Raw genomic sequence first — 18,409 nt, 5'->3', positions numbered from 1 at the left:
AAGTACTGTGGCATCAATGCCGAGATGTGAACCAGCCTTTAGCTATTTTGGCTATGCTGGCAACTTACATGTAAGTACCACTCTTTATAGCCATGTGTATCACAACAGATGCAAAATTCCGGGCAGTGTATTTGTAGGCACAGAAAGCTCCATATCTGTGGGCATTATTGAACTCACAATGAGTATAATACCGCAGCCAGATGTGCTGCCTCCCGAAGTCATCGAAGAACAGCTTAAGATGGAGAAGAGCTACCAAGCGGAACGTGACAGGCTTTTTCTCGTCTATACGAAGCAATGGTGGAGGGAGTTCCTCCAGATTCGACCCTTGCATTCATCTCGACTAGTCAAACTATATGCTCAGGTAGTCTGTTTACTTCATAATATACTTTTTGTTTTTCAGCGAATTTTTTTTTTAATTTTTAGTTTTGTCCTGTATGCCCTAAAACTCTTATTTACTGGAACTATGAAGTATTCCTATTTCAACAGTAATAGAGTTTGGTTGTGGCTATTATTGTACTAGCTAAGGCTTCCCGGTGTTGCCCAGATATTAAAAGTCAGCTTATAAGCAATGAGAAGTAATGAAAGTTGCCTGCCACTTGCTATTAGTCTAGCACATTGCCAATACAAAATTTGAGTAAGGCTACTAATGAGAGCTATTCATCTCCGCGATGTTACGCAATCAGCCTGTGTAGTACGCAAAACCGTTGGGTATTTGCTCCCATATAGCGACATATATCGGTTATCGGACATATCAATCTCTGTGGCCTAATTAGTCTGAGATCAAATCTTTTTCGGTACGGACTCTTTATTCCAAGATTCTAATCATAGCTATTAATAGCTGGACATACCGAAAACAGATGACAGACAACAGACTTTGAAAAATACTATATATATATATATATATATATATATATATATATATATATATATATATATATATATATATATATATATATATATATATATATATATATAAATTTGTGGCTTAAAGATGGTAAAGCTGAAATCCAGTCGCTCTGAACTGCCTAGTAAACAGCAGGCTTATAACACTAGGTAATTGAATGCTTAAGATTTGTGTAGGGTTATAAAGCTTTCATAAGTGTAGCACATCAACCAAGGACAATCAAGTAAAAGTGGAAGTACTGTCCTGGTAAACCATGAATAAAACCTAAGATTGAGTCCATGCTGCGTTTGACATTTGAAAACCTCAATTTTTTGTATTCCCTTGGCTATTACCTTGTTAATGATAATGAAAAGTTTTTTAGGATCTTAGTCTTAAATCAGTTGCATGCTTTGTGCTGTTTGTCATGCTGTTGTCTATTCACTTTTTATACTAGGATGAAAACCAGGTGAATCGGCCAGTCTGTTCCTATGTACAGCCCTTGCGTTGCGGTCGTCTTCTTGAGAATCCAAGGCAGGCCGCTCGATTTGTGTCTCTTATAAAGTACAACAAGCCGGCAGTGGTTGGCAGCGGGGAGAGAACTGAACAGTGGTGCTCCTTGCATTCATTGCTTGCCGCTAATAGAGGGGTGAACAAATAACACTATTCGTTTATTCACTGTACATGTACTGTTGTTTTCGGGTGGATTCTCTTTCTGTTTTGGCGTTTCACACACATTTCTGTTCATTTTATTTTAAGCAGTTAGTGTTTATCTCTCTCTTTTTCAGGATCAGTTGGTATTTATTGTGGCTATCGTTAATCACTACCTTTTTGACATTACAATTGGTTGCTAGCTCTGCCAACTCTGACTTCCGTTCATACTATTCAATTGCCAGCATTCATAAATAGTCCACTTTCAATCATTTTATGCATTTTGGTTCAACTCTATTCGTACCTGTTCGTTACAGCAAGCAACTATAACTGATGAAGTTATGCATAGACAGTTCTACTACAAAGACTAGCATACACTTTTAACACTAGCATAACTTGCAACACAATAACAACTAGCATAGTTAGCTGTTATTGTGTCGCAAGGATGTTCATAAGAATGTACATGTATTGGAATCTGTACGCTCATTTGCTGTCATACTGACAATGTTGTCAAAGCTGTCAGTTTCACCATTTTTTCATCTCAGAATTTTATTATTAGTTTTTTAGCTTTTACTCTTTTCCTCATTTCACAGGATGTAGAGAATCATGCCTGCCTCCTTGCAAGTATCTTGCTTGGATATGGACTCAACGCATATGTCTGCCTTGGAACCAAGAACAAGTCATCCCCACACGCGTGGGTGGTGACTATTGGCCCCGAAGACGGAGCTGTTACCTTTTGGGAAAGTCTTTCTTCTAACAGGTACCAGAGTAACCTTACATTCGTCTGTCTCTGACTTGTTGACATCAAACCATGGATGTATTATGCAGTTAGAATACACCCCTGATTTGTAGATATATACACAAAGCTCCAACAGTAAATGGGATGCTTCTAAATCCACCTCCTACGCCAAAGCATCCATATCGGACTGTTGGATGTGTCTTCAATCACAAATCCTTCTACGCAAATGTCCAGGCAAGGGCAGGGCTGCCTTCTAGCATGCTTGATTTATCTTTCTCAGATTTGTACAGTTATATTCTAATACAGTGCACCTTCAGGATACGATTTTGATTTGTTCCAGGGTTGGTGTCGTATGGTCAACAAATCATATATAGGGGGATAAAAACGATAGTAATTATATAATGCAAACATCTCCTGGTAAAAATTGTCAAAATTTTATATACATACTGTACATAATAAAAATTAGTAACAAAATAGTATGTTAACCTTAGTAATTATAGTTATTTACAGTAACTTTATTGTATTTAATGGTTATGATCTGCAATAAAATATTACATTATAATGTACCATATACAGTACGTATCATAGAGATTTTTTACCTTCAAGACAGACTTACGTGTAACACAAACTTTGAATTCATCTCAAATAAATTTAGCTTACTTTAACTAAACACAAACACTCTTGGCTAGGTTATCACCCACCTACCAGACATCAGCAAATATGGGTAACCATAGGCACTGATGTGGTTATCTTTCTATACCGATCAGCATAGCTGACATACCACCTTAAACGCTGACAAGACTATGCGATGTGTTCTAGACAAGTGATGAGGTGACATTTGCTGATTTCGACCTTGAAAACACCGGCCTCTGGAAATCCATGACTACAGATGCCATCTCTTCTGTTTGTTCTCCATCTGTATCGTGGATGGCTATGCCACCACTACAGAGGCCTCTCTATGATGCCTCTACAGAAAGCAATAAGATGGAGATAGAACTGAGGCACATGGTATCCGAGTATAGAGAAGGGGAAGGCTTGAGTACTGCGTTCGATGACCAGTGCTCCTACATGCTCAGTATGGCCTTGTCCGCTTACGAGACGGAGCGGATCACAGGTCAGTCATATAGCTTTCAATTGAAGCAGACTAACCTGATTCTGCTTAAAATGGTCATTCGATCTTCAGATTTGGGAGTTGTGCTTCCTTAATACTAATGAGACACATTCAGCTTTGTGAACCTACACTTTATGACCTACGCATTGTGACAGAAACCAGAATAAATCGGATTGTCTGAAAAATGTGGTTCAAAACTCTGAAAAGTGCAGTTTCTTTTGATTTGAAGCCTTTGTGTTGCATTTAATTGCTGCTCCTAATGTGATCAGCCTCAACAACAGTATTTGAATAGATCTTTAAATGTAGCGCCGTTGAAGTTACCCCACCTTGTTGCTCTCTGATTGTTTTTAGCTTCCACTTAGTTTTTAGGCTGTTCCTAATAAAGGCTTTCCTCTTGAGAATATCTCAGCTTTCACTCCTTTTTAAATTTGTTCGTTTTTGTAAGTAGTTTAATTATACAAACTCCATGCCACAACCAAGGTTGAGTATTTCACTATCAGTGTGGGACACAGTCGAAGAAACGTCCCTTAATGGCGCCTATGGGCATAGGAGTTGCTAGAATGGTTGTGTGCTGCACATCTTGATTCGTCTAAGACCAGAGCTCTCCACCACTTCGCATAACTCCATAACTTATGATTTTTTGTCCAGTTCAATCGCTTCTGCCAATAAGGGTTTTCTGCTCATTCTGCAGCCTCGAGGTCGATTCTTCAGCATGCTTCTAATCTGCTTCAGTGATCTCTTCATGATTTTTCCTAGATCAGTGCTTGTCTCAAAGTTTTGGGAGGGTTTCTAACTGGAGTGCGATCAGCTTTTATTCTAGTCTTTTTCTCCTGTGTCTGCCCTTGAAACAGTCTTCTCATGTTTTTTCATCAGTGAAAACATTGTTGCTACAGCCCCCACTCATTTACCTTCTCTCTCATAGTTGAGTGCGGGCTTATACTTGGGCCTCGACTTACTCATACTGATCATTGTTACATTCTGGAAACTGATGACATGCTAAACTTTGGTCTTAATTTTTTGTTACATCTGATTCAGTATCCCCAAAAAATTTGGTCAGCGGTTGGTTATACCGATAGATTGTTCATAAAACCTCACAGAATCGTTCCAATTCCCTAATCTGATTTCATAGTTGAGTAAGTACACCATAATTTTATTACAATGACATAAACAACCGTTGCTGCTAATCCCACTATGTTAATCCTGTATTTTTGTCACATGTATGTAACTAGATCAGTTGAGGGTTCATTTGCTACCACGAATGGCAATGTGGATAGCAAAATAGGCTATATACAAAACATATGAGAACATATCACTATTTTAGCGACGAATCGATGAGTATCAATACTTGTCCAGTACTATAATTATCTTATCACTATTATTACCAGCTTTCAATTTCACTTCTTTTCATAGGGCAGCCATTCGGTAATGAGGAATTCAGCCAATCAGTAACCTACTCCATTCCAGAAGGCCACACATTCAAGGCTTATCCTATCCATTTCCCCTATGTGAATGCTAGAAGGTCATTTGCTGCTGTGATCAAGTTAGTATAACACTACATCATCCTCATCTTTTATTCAATACTATATCAAAATTGTTTCTGACCATAATAATATACATTTTGTTTGACACCGAAGCACCTGTCTGCGGCAAAAAACTTTTCACGGAGCAAGCTTAATGGAGTCTAGTAATCTATATACTGTACCAGGTCAGCCATGTGTCAAACATAAGATGCGGCAGCTATTCAAGAGAAGCTATATTTTCAGACTTGTTTTGAAGAATTGATAATTGGCTCAACTATACTTATCATAGGATTCTTGGTATTTTTTGTAAATTTCTCAATTCGCTGGTACTTCTTACTCATCTACGTCACGCACTTAGTTCATACATCATTTTGAACTTTGCATTCACAAGTGTAAGATACAATTGGTTTGCTACCATGGAAAAGAAACATTCAAAACCAATGCCTTCAGGTTCTTTTTCTGCTGTATCATTTAACTACATAGTTGACGAGCATCTTACTATTATGCCATCAAGCTTATGAAACCTCATACCATGAACAGCCTTTTCAAATAACAAATATCTTATAGCCAAATCCTTTTACATATCTGTAAATCTCGCAAAACCAAATTATTTTGCATTAGTTTTTTAAATATCACTATCATTTTGTAATCTAGTGATAATACACCCTGTAAAGCTACTATATTTATGCAGGTCCAAAACATGCTCGGATGTGCTATTATGTAGAGGAGACCATGTAAAACTTGCTGTCAGGGTTTGTGTATATCCATATCCAGAATCTGCAGTGGCAACATGGATAATGTTCGCCTGTCGATATCAAAGCATCATGTGATTACAGGGCTATCTATTCAGACCCCACCAATATTTTGTATGCAATATTTGTGCTGTTATGCAGTTTTATGAGTATTAGGTTGTTTTCAAAATTGTGACATATTTGCTGATGTTCTTTGGAATGTTGTGTGCGTGTGACAGATTAACGACAAAAATATTTTACAAATATCTTCATTCTTATTTTTTTCTTACGAATACTTTTTCCAATATACATTTTAACAACATTACACAAGACAACTTTGTAGCCATTAAAATAGTGAGCATAATGCTACATATTTTTGTAATAAAATATAAGCTGTTATAACCTACAATGATATCTATTATCGAGAGCACTTCTTACGATATGCTCTGACAGTAAATGGGTCCCAACATATGTGACGCTTGACGAGTGGATTGATGTATACTATACTAAATAACTGGATGGAAGGTTAAGCCAAGTTCACACAATATGGATGAACTCACTGTCACTTGAGAGTAAAGGCATGCCTTTCTGCAGACTGAATGTGCTAACCAGAAAGACGAGTTGACAAAAATGAGAACTAGAAAATAAAAAACTCATGCAAATCAAAATCACTAGAATGACCCAAATGACAAAGACTTCATGAGACATTCCATCAATAAACTAGAAATGGAATTGGTAACCCCCTCCAGGAAAACCACTACGCTGATGTTGTCGTCTATGGCTACCACCAAATCCTTCAAACCCTCCACCAAAATCAGGAGCACCTCCTTGGAAAAACATCTGGAACAGGTTTGTTGCATCAAAATCTAAAATAAATTAACAAAGAATAAAAATTGGTTGTCCTATACATAAACCGCTCATATCACATCGTACATTGCACAAAGCTCAAAAAAATATAAACCGTGTTCAGTGAAAAACATACAGTTAGCAAAACCTGTATTGTGTATATATTCGATTTTCTGTTGAATCAACAGCAAATAATAATTCTTTCTGGATAGTTGTATAAACCTAGCTTCGACATGATAGCTTCATCCACAGGGCAATGACATAGCCTGAAGAGAAAACCATCTTACAATTTTGCTTTTGATGTTTTGCTTTTAGTGAAGAGTAACACAGAAAACAAAGCAAAGCCAGCTTACCTCCAAAACCACTGCCCATTCCCTCCTCAAGATCGGCACCACTGTCATAGCGGGACCTTTTCTTGGGGTCACTCAGTACTGCATATGCCTCACCCACGTCTTTAAATATCTTTTCCTCTTCCTTTTGCTTTTCAGGTGTGTCATTACAGTGTCGATCTTGAAACAGAAAGATAGTTATTTATAAGTGACAGATAATTTGTTCATGGAAGTGCATTAAAAGCTTGTAACAAAAAATTCATTTTGCCTAATGGACCAGGCTTCAGCTAATACTGTTGAGCATGTAGATGTTCTACAGCTGCCAACCTCTGCTGCACGAGTTTCTGTTAACATTTTTGCACAGGAGTTATAGCTAGTCGACAGAAAAACTGCAATTTAGAGGTCTTCTAATATGCATGTTTTCTTTTCATAAAGATCAATGAATTCTAATCATAAGAGGGAACAATGCTAGATTTTTTTAAATATTTGTTGTACATCGCATCCCCATGTAGAAATTCAAGTTGCATGAATTTTCTGTTGAGGCAAACATAGTTGATACTTGTGGAACTGATGGTTCGATGAAGACAGAGAGCTATTCCCATTCTAATCAGGCCACATCAGGGAGAATTATGAGGATATTTTCTGATTAACGGAACTAAATATCATTGATTTACAGAAAAAAAACAAGATGTTTCTTAACGATACATCATGCAACCAACATACCAACAAAGCATAAAGGGAAAAAACAAAAATGGACAACAGAAACGGTAAAGGATAGAAAAGGGGCAAAAAGAGTCCAAGGGGAATGACAAGGGTAAAATACAATGCAAACTATATCTAGCTTTTTCTATCTTCTTAATTCGTCTAAACGATCATGCAGTACCTTATAGTATTTTATTAATTAAAAGGAGGCAAAATATTTGTTTCACGATACTGGATATCTAGGGCATACAGCAGGTGTTGAGAAAAACCGGTAGACAAGCAAACGAAATGATGTAATACATACCAGGGTGATGAAGCATTGCCCGTTTCCTGTAGGCTTTCCTGAGCATATCATCAGTTACGTTCTTATCTACACCTAATATCTTATAGTAGTCTTTCCTCTTGCTTTTTTTAAGTTCCAATTTTGCATCTTTGACTGCTCTTGCATTTTCTAAAGCACAGCAAATAGCATGATAATGCAGCGACTAAATCAAGATCACACTACATCATTTAAATCATCTACATCAAGACCACAGTGATCACGGTAATTTAGTACACGCTGCTAATGGACATATTACATTAACCCTGCAGCACATGGGTTTGTATGAGGTGTTGAGTGAAACACAGAATTCTGAGTTCACTTGCTCCAACAATCCGTGATACAAATAAATTGTTTGTTTGTGTTTGGTATGTGACAATTGGCACCCAGGAGAATTCATTGCAGAGCACAAACTACGAGTCGTAGAAATGTGAGAATACAAAATAGAGTGGGGCTGAGTGAAACTGCCATGTCATGGATGCAAAAGGTATGCCTAATCACAAAAAAGATGAAAACTTGAGAATTTAAGTTGACAAGACATAAAACTTAAATGAGCTGACCTAACTATTAAAAAAAACTAATTTTTCTTCTTGGCATATTCTCTACAACTAAAACAATGATGTAATGATAGGGCATGCACCAGGAATTTTTAATAGGTTACGTCAAAGTAATCTTTGTAATTTACCAGATATTTTGAGACATTGCTCCGATTATAATACAAGAGGTTAATAATCTAAGCAGAAAATAGGAACAATCGACCATCTAATGTTCAATTAAAAGGATTTCATTAGAGTTTAAAAAAATAAATAGATTTGTAAGTTTAGTTTTAGCAGAGTTAAAAACTGTGAAAAGCTTTTCACAATGATCCTCAGGCTTAAACTTGCATATAGTGCTCATAGCTAACAGTCCTATATGAACTGCCTACATTAGAACTATATAGTATATATATGGGTATTTCAAAATGTAAACTGGCTATGCAATCTTCTTTATGGTGAAAGGATGGATCATGACAGTCAAACCTAGTTGCGAGTTGCTAGGCTATTTGATTTATGATCGACCAACTCCATCAACCAATGAATATTTGGTTGCATATTGATATAATCTCGGAAAGTTCCCCAGCGATGAGGGGCTAATGAGGAAGCTATGAAGCACCAGTAGCATAATCAAACCTCCACTTGTGAGTAATATTGAAATTTTAAGCAAATATTTGACTTGAACCCCAAGTTACTCGAAGCATTGCAAATACAAAAACACTGAAAAAAAAGTAATCTGATATAGATAACCTAAGTCAATTTATACTTCACCGAGTCACGGTTAGAGTGAATTACCACTTCTTCCGCCAAACTTACACAATGCCAAGCAAATATCTCTGTTCACATCACTCTAAGGTGAAGTAACAATAAAAACCTTTTCTCTTTTATCATAGTTTATTAACGCATTTACATCATTTATTTATTACATTTCTCTTTACGAATATCTATAGTGCACTTACTTTATTGATAATTATCTAATTTATTTATTGAAGAGGTATTGCAGTTTTTTGAATTGTGGAATAAATTATGAATTGTAATGATAGCTCGCTACTTGCCTTTTACGGCCTCAGTGCAATGCAGATTTTGCAAAAGCTATAAATTTATTATGAGTGACACGGAGGATGGGAATGAAGTAAACATTGATCTGACAATAGTTCATACTAATAGAAAAGTGAGTTATTAGCCTACGGGTCTTTTAGATTAACAAGATTCGCTACATAAGTGAAGGCTAATTGTAAAAAATGTTTCAACTACAAAATCTCCTTGCAGCGTGTTCCTTTCCATTAAAAGTTGAACAAGCATGCCAATCTAGATCTTTTTTCAGGTAAGGTATTACGGTGAACCAAATGTTGTAACTCTCGGCTATATTTTTTGCCTCAAATGGCTAACGAAATAAAAACTACATTTGATCTCATGCATGTACAAAATGAAGGATTGGCGCTACTTCCCAGTTTTCACTTTTCACAGCTCGGGCAGGCCGCTCATTAACAGCAATAATCTTGAGACTATATGATCCATCATATCACAGTAATACATACAAAGCAGGTTCCAAAACTAATGAAATCAATCTATCTAGAGGTTTGACTGCATAGATATGGACAAGCAAACCTTTGAGGAAACTTTTGAAGGTGGGGAATTCCCTGATTGTGACTAGTCTCTATCGATTGCTTATAATCACTGGGTATTGAACGCAACTCATGAACAAATAATGATTAGTCAATATCTTATGCTGAGTCAGAAACATTTTAACGAGTGAGCATAATGGCTGCCACAATAGGAGGAAGAGTATAATCAAGGTCTAGGATGATCCTAGTATTTGTAAACTTCCATCTACCATCCAATGGTATTTGGCAGAGGAACCAGCAGTTCAGTGAACTTACGTTGGCTCGGTTCCAGCTTTTGTACAGTTTCGTAGTCCCTTACGGCTTCTTCATACATTTCTAGGCCTGTATATCTGTAAGAAAATCATCTCTTAAACTTGTGACTCTATCAGAGACCAAAGCATAGATGTTTTGCAGGCCACAAAGCTGTCCATACTCCCATTCAAGAATCTCAATAACTTACGTAGCTGCTCGACGAGTGAAAGCCTTGACATATTTTTCGTCCAGCTCTATTGCCTTGTTACAATCATCTACAGCTTGCTGAAGGTTTTGAAGCTAAAACAAGGAATGAGTGCAAGCTTAACTAACACATACGCACACACTAACGCAAGGCTATTGTAGACAGATTGCACCAACAACACACAAACTGGTAAAGAATAGAGAATATTCTATTGAATTAGCTAAGCCAGGTAATCTGACATGTGATACGCTCAAGATGAGAGGTCAAGACCTTCGCACATACCTTGGTGCTTGTAGTGGCTCTGTTGCAGTATAGTTTAGCGTTTGTTAGTTTGTTGTATGGGTCTATACTAAGAGCATCTGTGTAGAGTTCGTATGCTTTCTGGTGATCACCGGACTTGAAAGCGGCATTGCCCTCTTCTTTTTTTTGTATTAAACATTTCGATTTCTACGAGTGAAGAATAATAATAAAATAAACCAGTGATCATAGACGAGGCAACATCGTCTAAGGGAGATAGATACCAACCGTTCATGCGATCTAGCTATCAATTCATCCAATAGATATATGTACTTACTTTGTATGTGTCTTTTGCTTTTGTGTGATCAGGATTCATTCTAAGAACGTGTTTAAAATGCTGCTGAGCTTTGTCGATCTCGTCACCGTAGTACAAACAAAGGCCTCGAACAAACAAGGCATCAGCATTCCTGTTATCAACTGCCAATATAGTGCTGAAAAAGAAAAATTCCATGCAGGTTTAGTATGTGAAGGCAATAACTGCCTTAAAGCCATATTGATGATACAGCTATTACGCCACTATGAATCAGCATATTTCTTGAGCAATGTCATAAAATGAGTAATGTATGTGAACATAATAATCACAGATGTACAAATCACTAAGCTGTTGCATTATAAATCAAGTTGCGCTATTTAAAACTCCTAATAACTATGAAATAAAACTTCAATTGTGTTTAGAAAATATTATAGGGAACCAGATATACTATGGCAATCGTCAAGTTTTTACAAGGATATATCAAGGCAAAGGTTCAATTAGTTACTGCAAAGGAGTCACAGTTAAAGAATAGATTGTTGACAAACTACAGGGTTTAAATGAGGTGTGTACAGATACATAATCATCAACAGTGCATACATATGTGTATAGCACCACATAACCCTAGTACCTTAATAAACTCAACTCTTAACAACCGAAGGGGGGGGGGGCTGCATAAAGTACATTGAAATGTTTGAAAGTAAATATTGAAATGGTTTGTATCCTTTCATGATCAGGTTTTCAATGTAGAATAGGCTCAGGTCTACACCACATCATCGACATTAATTACCATGGCTATTTTACTAATGAGTAGGCACGAATCTCCAACATGCAAAACAGCCGCCATCACATGACGACTTTAGTGAAACTTATTGAATGACAGACGTCTAAGTGAAACCAAACCAGAACTGATAAACATGAAGGTATAGGAATCATATTACAAAACTGGACCAGAAATAAACTTGACTTACTTGACTATGTCAGAGGCTTCAGTGTATTTCGAGAGGAATGCAAAGCACTCTGCTTTAAAAAGTCTGTATGACACAGCATTGGGAGCTGTGTTCAAACATTGACTGATACAGAATAACGCCTACAACAATAAAGGACCGCCATACAGGCAACATTAACTACCTAGAATATGATAACCAACAATTTTGTCACAAACATCTAAGAATCTTTTCACAATAATTAGTTAAGGGATAACACGCGTTCTATAAAGAGACTTATAGGGAGACATACGCACCCTTCTAAAGTCTCCAGAGGAATAATGGCGGTGTGCTTCCTCTTCGTGCTCCTTCATTTTCAATGCTGATTCTCGCTGCAACATTAGTAGCAGAGCTGACAACGCAAAAATAGCCAATATTCTCATTAGTGTCATTTTTTAACATGACTCTTTTGACAACAAATATCATCAAAACATACAAGATTTAAGTAAAGGGACTCAAAAGATCACTGTAAAACACTTATTTATTGTGAGCCCTTATCTGTACCATTTATTAGCAATTAACCAACATCATAATGTGATCCCTAACTACTTGGATTCTCACCTTTTACTCCTCAATGCATCATCAAACTTTTAACAGATGTGTTTCTTTCATGCATGCCATGAGAAGATCAACCCAAAATTTAGCATATGAGCCATTTAGCAGTACATTCAACAAGGTACAAAGTACATTCAACAAACCAACATGGCCGGACTAGCTCATAGCCTATGAAGGCTTCGTTCACAATCATTGTTTTGACTACACGTTCTTGTCAAAGCATTTCTCTTACCATTAAGAAGACAAACAAGCAAGCCAGATTACACCATTGCTTTAGGTACAACAATATGGTGAGCTACACATTCTAATTCCGTTGAAGTATGCTATTAAGTCCTTTCCAATGTTGATACAATAAACCTGTTACGTCATCACAAAGAAATTATTACTAATAAGATCTTTATCATATACATGAGCTTCTTCCGGGTCAGCTGATATCAACAGGTACCCTAGCAGCACTCAGCCTTATTACGCATCATCGACTGTCCATGCATGTACAATGTAGCTATATTAGCACATACACGCGCATTAACACTTGGAGGCCTGGAGGCAAGATAATTTGGGGAATTTTTTTTGCCCATCTGATTCTATGCCCAAGAAACCTCGGCTGTGCAGTTTTGCTCTCTTCCCCCCCCCTCCCGACTTGTGGTTTAAATAAAATTAGAAAATTTTGGTCACTGCACTTCATACATTTTAGTTAACTCCGAATTTTTAGGTTGATTGCACTATTAATTCTCAAAATACAGCCAGAACACAGAAGGCATTTTAAACCGACTGAGAAGTGAGAATGGACGGTTGACAGGAAATTAGTTTTTAATGACACACTGACTGAAATCTTTGGTAATGAAGACTCAAGAATATGCAAAACTGAGAAGCTTTTCCTCGTTAGCCACAAGAGCTTTACACTAAAACTAGTCCTAGTATTCACAATAAATACACACCCTCGATCACACTCAGCATACTACAATCATTATGTATCCTGAAGTACCTCTTAATACAGCACTCTTAAAAACTAAAATTACTATTTACTCCATGTTATTTTTGTTTTTTTTTTCATTACATTCTACAAGCTTACAACTTTAAAAGGATAATTCGTTCAAAGGAATTGTGCAATTCCAAATGCTTTCACGGTCGATGGATAGTCAGGAAGACAATCTAGGATCAAGTGACCTACTTTTACACATAAAAATATGCTTCAAAAAGTTAAGTTTCATTGCGCGATTATAAAAAAGATTCAACTCAATGGCGCACACCTACAAATCTATATATATATATATTTCTCAATGTGGATCTGTCATTCCGACTATAGCACACGCTGATTATTTTACCGATGCAGCAATGCGTTACGATGCCCCTGTTAAGAAATATTTTTCATAAGGTTCAACTAGTATATCTGGAGTCAAGACCAATTCTTCTCACGTGGTCAATTATATTGTCTCCGTATCGCCCTATTCAAGGTTTTGATGGATAGCTTCTGGCGGAACAGTAATCTTTTTTATACAACACACACTTTTATGCAAGAATCAGTATTATTAATTCTACATATTCAGGATTTTATTTTTTTCTGTTAGCATTAATTGTATCCTTACTGAATCATATTTTATTGTAATCGTAGCAAAACCGACTTAATTATAAATCTTTTGACAAAAAACTTTTTTATTACTCGGGCAACGCTGGGTAGCACAGCTGGTCAACAATATTGGCAGAATCTTCAGGCACAGAATAAGAGGGTTTCAATATATTTATATATCCTGTAGGGGATGTTACAAGGCAGACTATTTTTTCAATCTACGGTGATGTAATCATTTTTATGCATTTAGAATACAATCGTATTGAGAGTTTTGCTATTTTTAATGTCCAACATACCTATCAAGCCATGACTACGATAACTAAGTGCATGCATCAAAAACTGTGCACCAATGGAAAGCAGGTGCCCAGCTATCCGATCGAATTTCTACGATTGCGTAGTCCTGAATAATTTAGAGATCCTTATCGATATAGTTGCGACTCAGCTGTTGCTATTAAAATAAGACAAGCGCGAAAGCTTAAAACAATGTATAAAACAAGAAGTAAATCTATTTTGGCATAAATTGGAAGATGTGTTAAATAAACCACTTTCCTATATTACTTGCTATTAAAAGGTTGCTTATTTATGAGATGTCAATTATGCTGAGATTCACAAGCCTTGTATGTTAGTGCTTTACACGAGCCTCACCGCTGGTTACCTAACATAAGTAATACAGTATACTATTGACTAAACAACATCTTATACAAAGGCTGCGTGAATAAGTGATGGTTGACCAAATGGTGATACCCTAGGACACTATGTATTCATCTCATCTAACTTTCGCGTTTTCGCGGAATCATCTTCTCGCGAAAATTTCGTGTTCGAAACTAAACTATCATAACGAACGAGTGAAAACGCGAAATTAAATAGCTTTGTTCATTGATAGTCCAAGAAACAAATGGCAGCAAGCAGTTCTTATCTTTGAACCAGGCCCGTATTCCCTGGGGCAGCTGGCCGGCTGAGCCGTCCCAACTTTTTAGGAACTTTCCGCGGCTAAGTACAGTCAAGCTCGGATAACTCGCCCTCGGATAAAATGTAACATTTCATCTCAAACAAAAGGTTAACTCGAACGAATTTGTTTGGTCCATTCCCACGCAATGATAAATTGCTTCAGATAACTCGACCTCAACATCATTTATTCGAAAAGTTATTTGCCCAACGGCTATGGAGACGGTTTTTATCGCTGTAGAATATCACTTTATTTGAAGCCATAGAGACAAACATCAACATTTAGTAGTTCTTAGGCGTCGGTATTATAATCATCAGTGGCAAAATATTCTTGTTAACTATCTTTATAAAAGTTTGCAAAATATCAAGTTTTACCAAATATCCGCTTGGCCATGTCCCATCAAAAGTGTGGAAACTTCCGTATGAACGTAAAATGAAATCGGCAAAATTGATCTTTGTTAAAAATCGAATGAAAAATTGAATCTTTTTTCTGAGCGTTATAATTGCGGTCAAGTTTTGCCTATTTTAATTTAAAAAAGGTCTCGTCAGTCACATCACCTAAAACAAAACAAATCTAAAAAATAGAAAAATGTTAATACTTTCCAATAAAATTTTTTAAAACTTCACACGAGAGGCCCGGCTGAGGCCCTACATAAGAAAAACCTGTCGGGGGCTTACACCGCCCCCTCAACACCCCCAAGTGTTCATAACTAGTCGCCTAACATTAACCGCCCCAACTTGCAACCAGTGAATACAGGCCTGCGGTGAACTGAACCTGAGGAATCTAATTATGTTTGTTCCACTGCATTCATTTTCACATCACTATATTTTCGCACTTATCAGAGCTGCGAAATTAAGTTGCAGTGAAATTTTACTCGGTATGCTACTCACGAAACTAAATACTAGCGAAATATAAGTGTCCTAGGGTAGTTGACCTACATGATTATGTAAAATTTCAAACATTCGAAAATCAAACCTGCCAACGGCTAGTTATGTTTAAACTAGTTTGGTTAACTACGGCTAATTGTTAACTATTATAGTCAACTGTCATCTTTAACATGTAGCTGCACTAAAAGGTAATCTCATAATTGATCATCCTTGTTTCAAAGTTTTTCTTCATTGAAAATCAAAGTACCATTAATCACCAACAGCATCACTTTGGCTTTTATCTGTAAAAAATATTTTTTTCTCAAACTTATTCTGGTGGAACCAATATGCTCATTTTACTTTTAAAACTTTGTTCTTTGGAAGGGAAAAAGCTGCTTTCTCCCTCCCTTTGTGATAGAGAAACAAGCTAGTGTCTAAAAAGCTAACATTAGTTTAACAACACACTTACACACATTCATAGATGTGTATAAGCGAATTGCCAAGAAACAACCACAAATCGACTTTTTCCGGCTCACCTCAGCTATTAGTGTTTGGTTGTTTGGTTCGATCACAAGTGATTTGTTGAAACTTTGTATTGCAGCAACAGGATTTCCTAATGCTAGTAAACACTTGCCCTCTCGTTGATATCCCTACAAAAATAATACAAGCAATGAAAAAAGATAGCTACTGATCTACAATGAAAACCATCCTATAAAAAATATAGTCTTAAGGAATCGGAAAACGCAATAGCTAGGTAAACTGACTTTTGTGAATTCTTTGTCGATTGATGTTGCCTCCTGTGCATCAGCGAGGGCATCATTATATTTGTTGAGCATCATGTATGTGGCACTTCGGTTGCCATAGTAAGCAGCACAAGGCAGCAATCTGATCGCCTGGGAATACATTTCCAATGCCTCCATATATTTTTTCTGTTTATATAGTTCATTGCCATTTTGTTTGAGACTCTCTGCGTTTGCTCTAAAATTGAAAGACAATAAAAACATTAAAAAGCACATTTTATGCAATAAATATATTTAAAAATGCATTAGCAGACATACATATCAATCCGTCGGCACATAATCTTGACTTTACTCTCCATTGTGAATAAACCCAACTATCAAGTCTGAGATGTTAACAGCAACTGCTACAGCAAAACAGCCAGTTTATCAGAGATGAGCTTTGTGATAATTGGTGAGTCATACCACATCTACATGAAGAAACCTAGCTAAACTAGGTGTGCTTACCACAATTCTATTCAAGACAGCTTCATACAGTAACATTTACACTACATATAAGCAAATACGTAACTAAGCAACAACCTCTCTACAAAGCTCCTTTGAACAAATTTAAAAAGTAATAAAAACAGTAAAAAACTAAAAACTTTAATAAGTAATACTTTGTGCGTCTAATGACAATTTTTCAGAATACATTCATTGCGATAAAACATTTTTTTTGTCCACCAACAGACAGTATGCTATTGTGAAAAAATCAAAGGAATTTGCCTCCCAAATATTAGTACAGAGTAGACAATTTCCATGTGGAAATGTAGCAATGATCGTGTTAATTTTTAAAAGCATATTTCGTAATGCAGACGTTTTGTACTATTTTATGCCCGTAACAACACAATGTAAACAATCGAATGAACATTTTGTGACACACTCATTTACATATTCCGCATTAATACACAATGATATTTTGTTTGACAGCATTTGAAGAAATGGAGAAAAGAACAATGGGATGAATTGAGTTTGCATTAGCGACTGCTATTATATTCTCTGTGTAAACGCTAGAAGTCTGCAACTAAAAAAATGTAGCTTCTTCAATTAAATGTGATTTATGAAAGACAAAAATCACACTCAATTGAAGGCAATATAAACATGAGTATGAGAATTAATTTGTGAACATTCTCGAGGGGTTAGAGATTACAAAAGATTGAAAATAAATATCCAACAGCAAACGAAAACATAATAGCCACTCAAGCAGATATATTACATAAGCCTGATTATGAACACGAAACATCTAAAAAAAATAACAGCATGCAACACTAAATAAAAAAAGGAACCATTAAAAACATCTAGCATCAACACCAAATCACTATTATGACACAAAAATAACGGAACTAAAAACTGAAACTAGCTGCTCCAAAAACACCAACTACAATTACATTAACGTCAAACTATTATTTGATCAAAATTGCATTCCACTCACACAAACACGCACAGGTTAACATACGTACAAAACATAAAAACTAACAATGGACGTGACATGTAACTCAAATCGACCGCCTCACAAAACCGGATATACAGAATGTTCTAGCAACTTCTCGATCCATGTATGTTGATATGTTCACATTTTCATCCTACACTCGAAAGAACTGGTGAATATTGTTATTCTAAAACAACTAATGCGACCTGTATAACTTACTGTGGCTCCTCTAGACCAGCATCAGGCAGAATCTCGAGAGCATCAGTTTCCATTAATTCGGGCTCCATGTCCCTGACAACCTGACGTCTACCGAAG

General features: G+C 36.5%; 2 protein-coding genes across 5 annotated transcripts in view; one reads left to right on the top strand and one right to left on the bottom strand.

Moving 5' to 3' along the window:
• LOC137391781 (centrosomal protein of 76 kDa-like) overlaps positions 1–6,041 on the top strand; it is an 18,211-nt gene extending 12,170 nt beyond the window's left edge. For all 3 annotated transcript variants that reach the window (XM_068078314.1, XM_068078311.1, XM_068078312.1), the window contains exons 7-13: positions 138–361; positions 1,338–1,529; positions 2,125–2,291; positions 2,384–2,504; positions 3,090–3,384; positions 4,792–4,921; positions 5,593–6,041. In XM_068078314.1, the coding sequence (XP_067934415.1) occupies positions 138–361; positions 1,338–1,529; positions 2,125–2,291; positions 2,384–2,504; positions 3,090–3,384; positions 4,792–4,921; positions 5,593–5,731 (1,268 nt within the window). In that variant the 3' untranslated portion in view covers positions 5,732–6,041. The remainder of the gene's footprint in view (positions 1–137; positions 362–1,337; positions 1,530–2,124; positions 2,292–2,383; positions 2,505–3,089; positions 3,385–4,791; positions 4,922–5,592) is intronic.
• Positions 5,786–18,409, bottom strand: LOC137391782 (dnaJ homolog subfamily C member 7-like). Of its 2 annotated transcripts, none has more exons than XM_068078316.1 (12): positions 18,314–18,409; positions 16,654–16,867; positions 16,426–16,539; positions 12,213–12,287; positions 11,941–12,059; positions 10,997–11,150; positions 10,705–10,869; positions 10,426–10,517; positions 10,242–10,315; positions 7,814–7,960; positions 6,832–6,987; positions 5,786–6,498 (listed from the first exon to the last, which is right to left on the bottom strand). In XM_068078316.1, the coding sequence occupies exons 1-12, from the start codon at positions 18,379–18,381 to the stop codon at positions 6,353–6,355; spliced, it is 1,524 nt and encodes a 507-aa protein (XP_067934417.1). In that variant the 5' UTR covers positions 18,382–18,409; the 3' UTR covers positions 5,786–6,352. The 2 variants fall into 2 exon arrangements, with proteins under 2 accessions (XP_067934417.1, XP_067934416.1); XM_068078315.1 differs by lacking the exon at positions 18,314–18,409 and adding an exon at positions 16,948–17,024.

This window comes from Watersipora subatra, chromosome 3 (assembly GCF_963576615.1).
Source record: "Watersipora subatra chromosome 3, tzWatSuba1.1, whole genome shotgun sequence".
NCBI classification, from domain to species: Eukaryota; Metazoa; Bryozoa; class Gymnolaemata; order Cheilostomatida; family Watersiporidae; genus Watersipora; species Watersipora subatra.
The sequence above is the reverse complement of the archived record's forward strand: the minus strand, read 5'-3'. Positions and strand labels throughout refer to the sequence as shown.

Bases quoted from the DNA above. Each gene is read 5' to 3' on its own strand.
- LOC137391782 (XM_068078316.1), bottom strand. From the start codon at position 18,381: ATGGAGCCCGAATTAATGGAAACTGATGCTCTCGAGATTCTGCCTGAT. The intron at 16,868-18,313 runs GTAAGTTATACA...TTTCAATTTTAG, and splicing joins GCTGGTCTAGAGGAGCCACA to AGCAAACGCAGAGAGTCTCA. The intron at 11,151-11,940 runs GTAAGTCAAGTT...TTTCTTTTTCAG, and splicing joins GAAGCCTCTGACATAGTCAA to CACTATATTGGCAGTTGATA.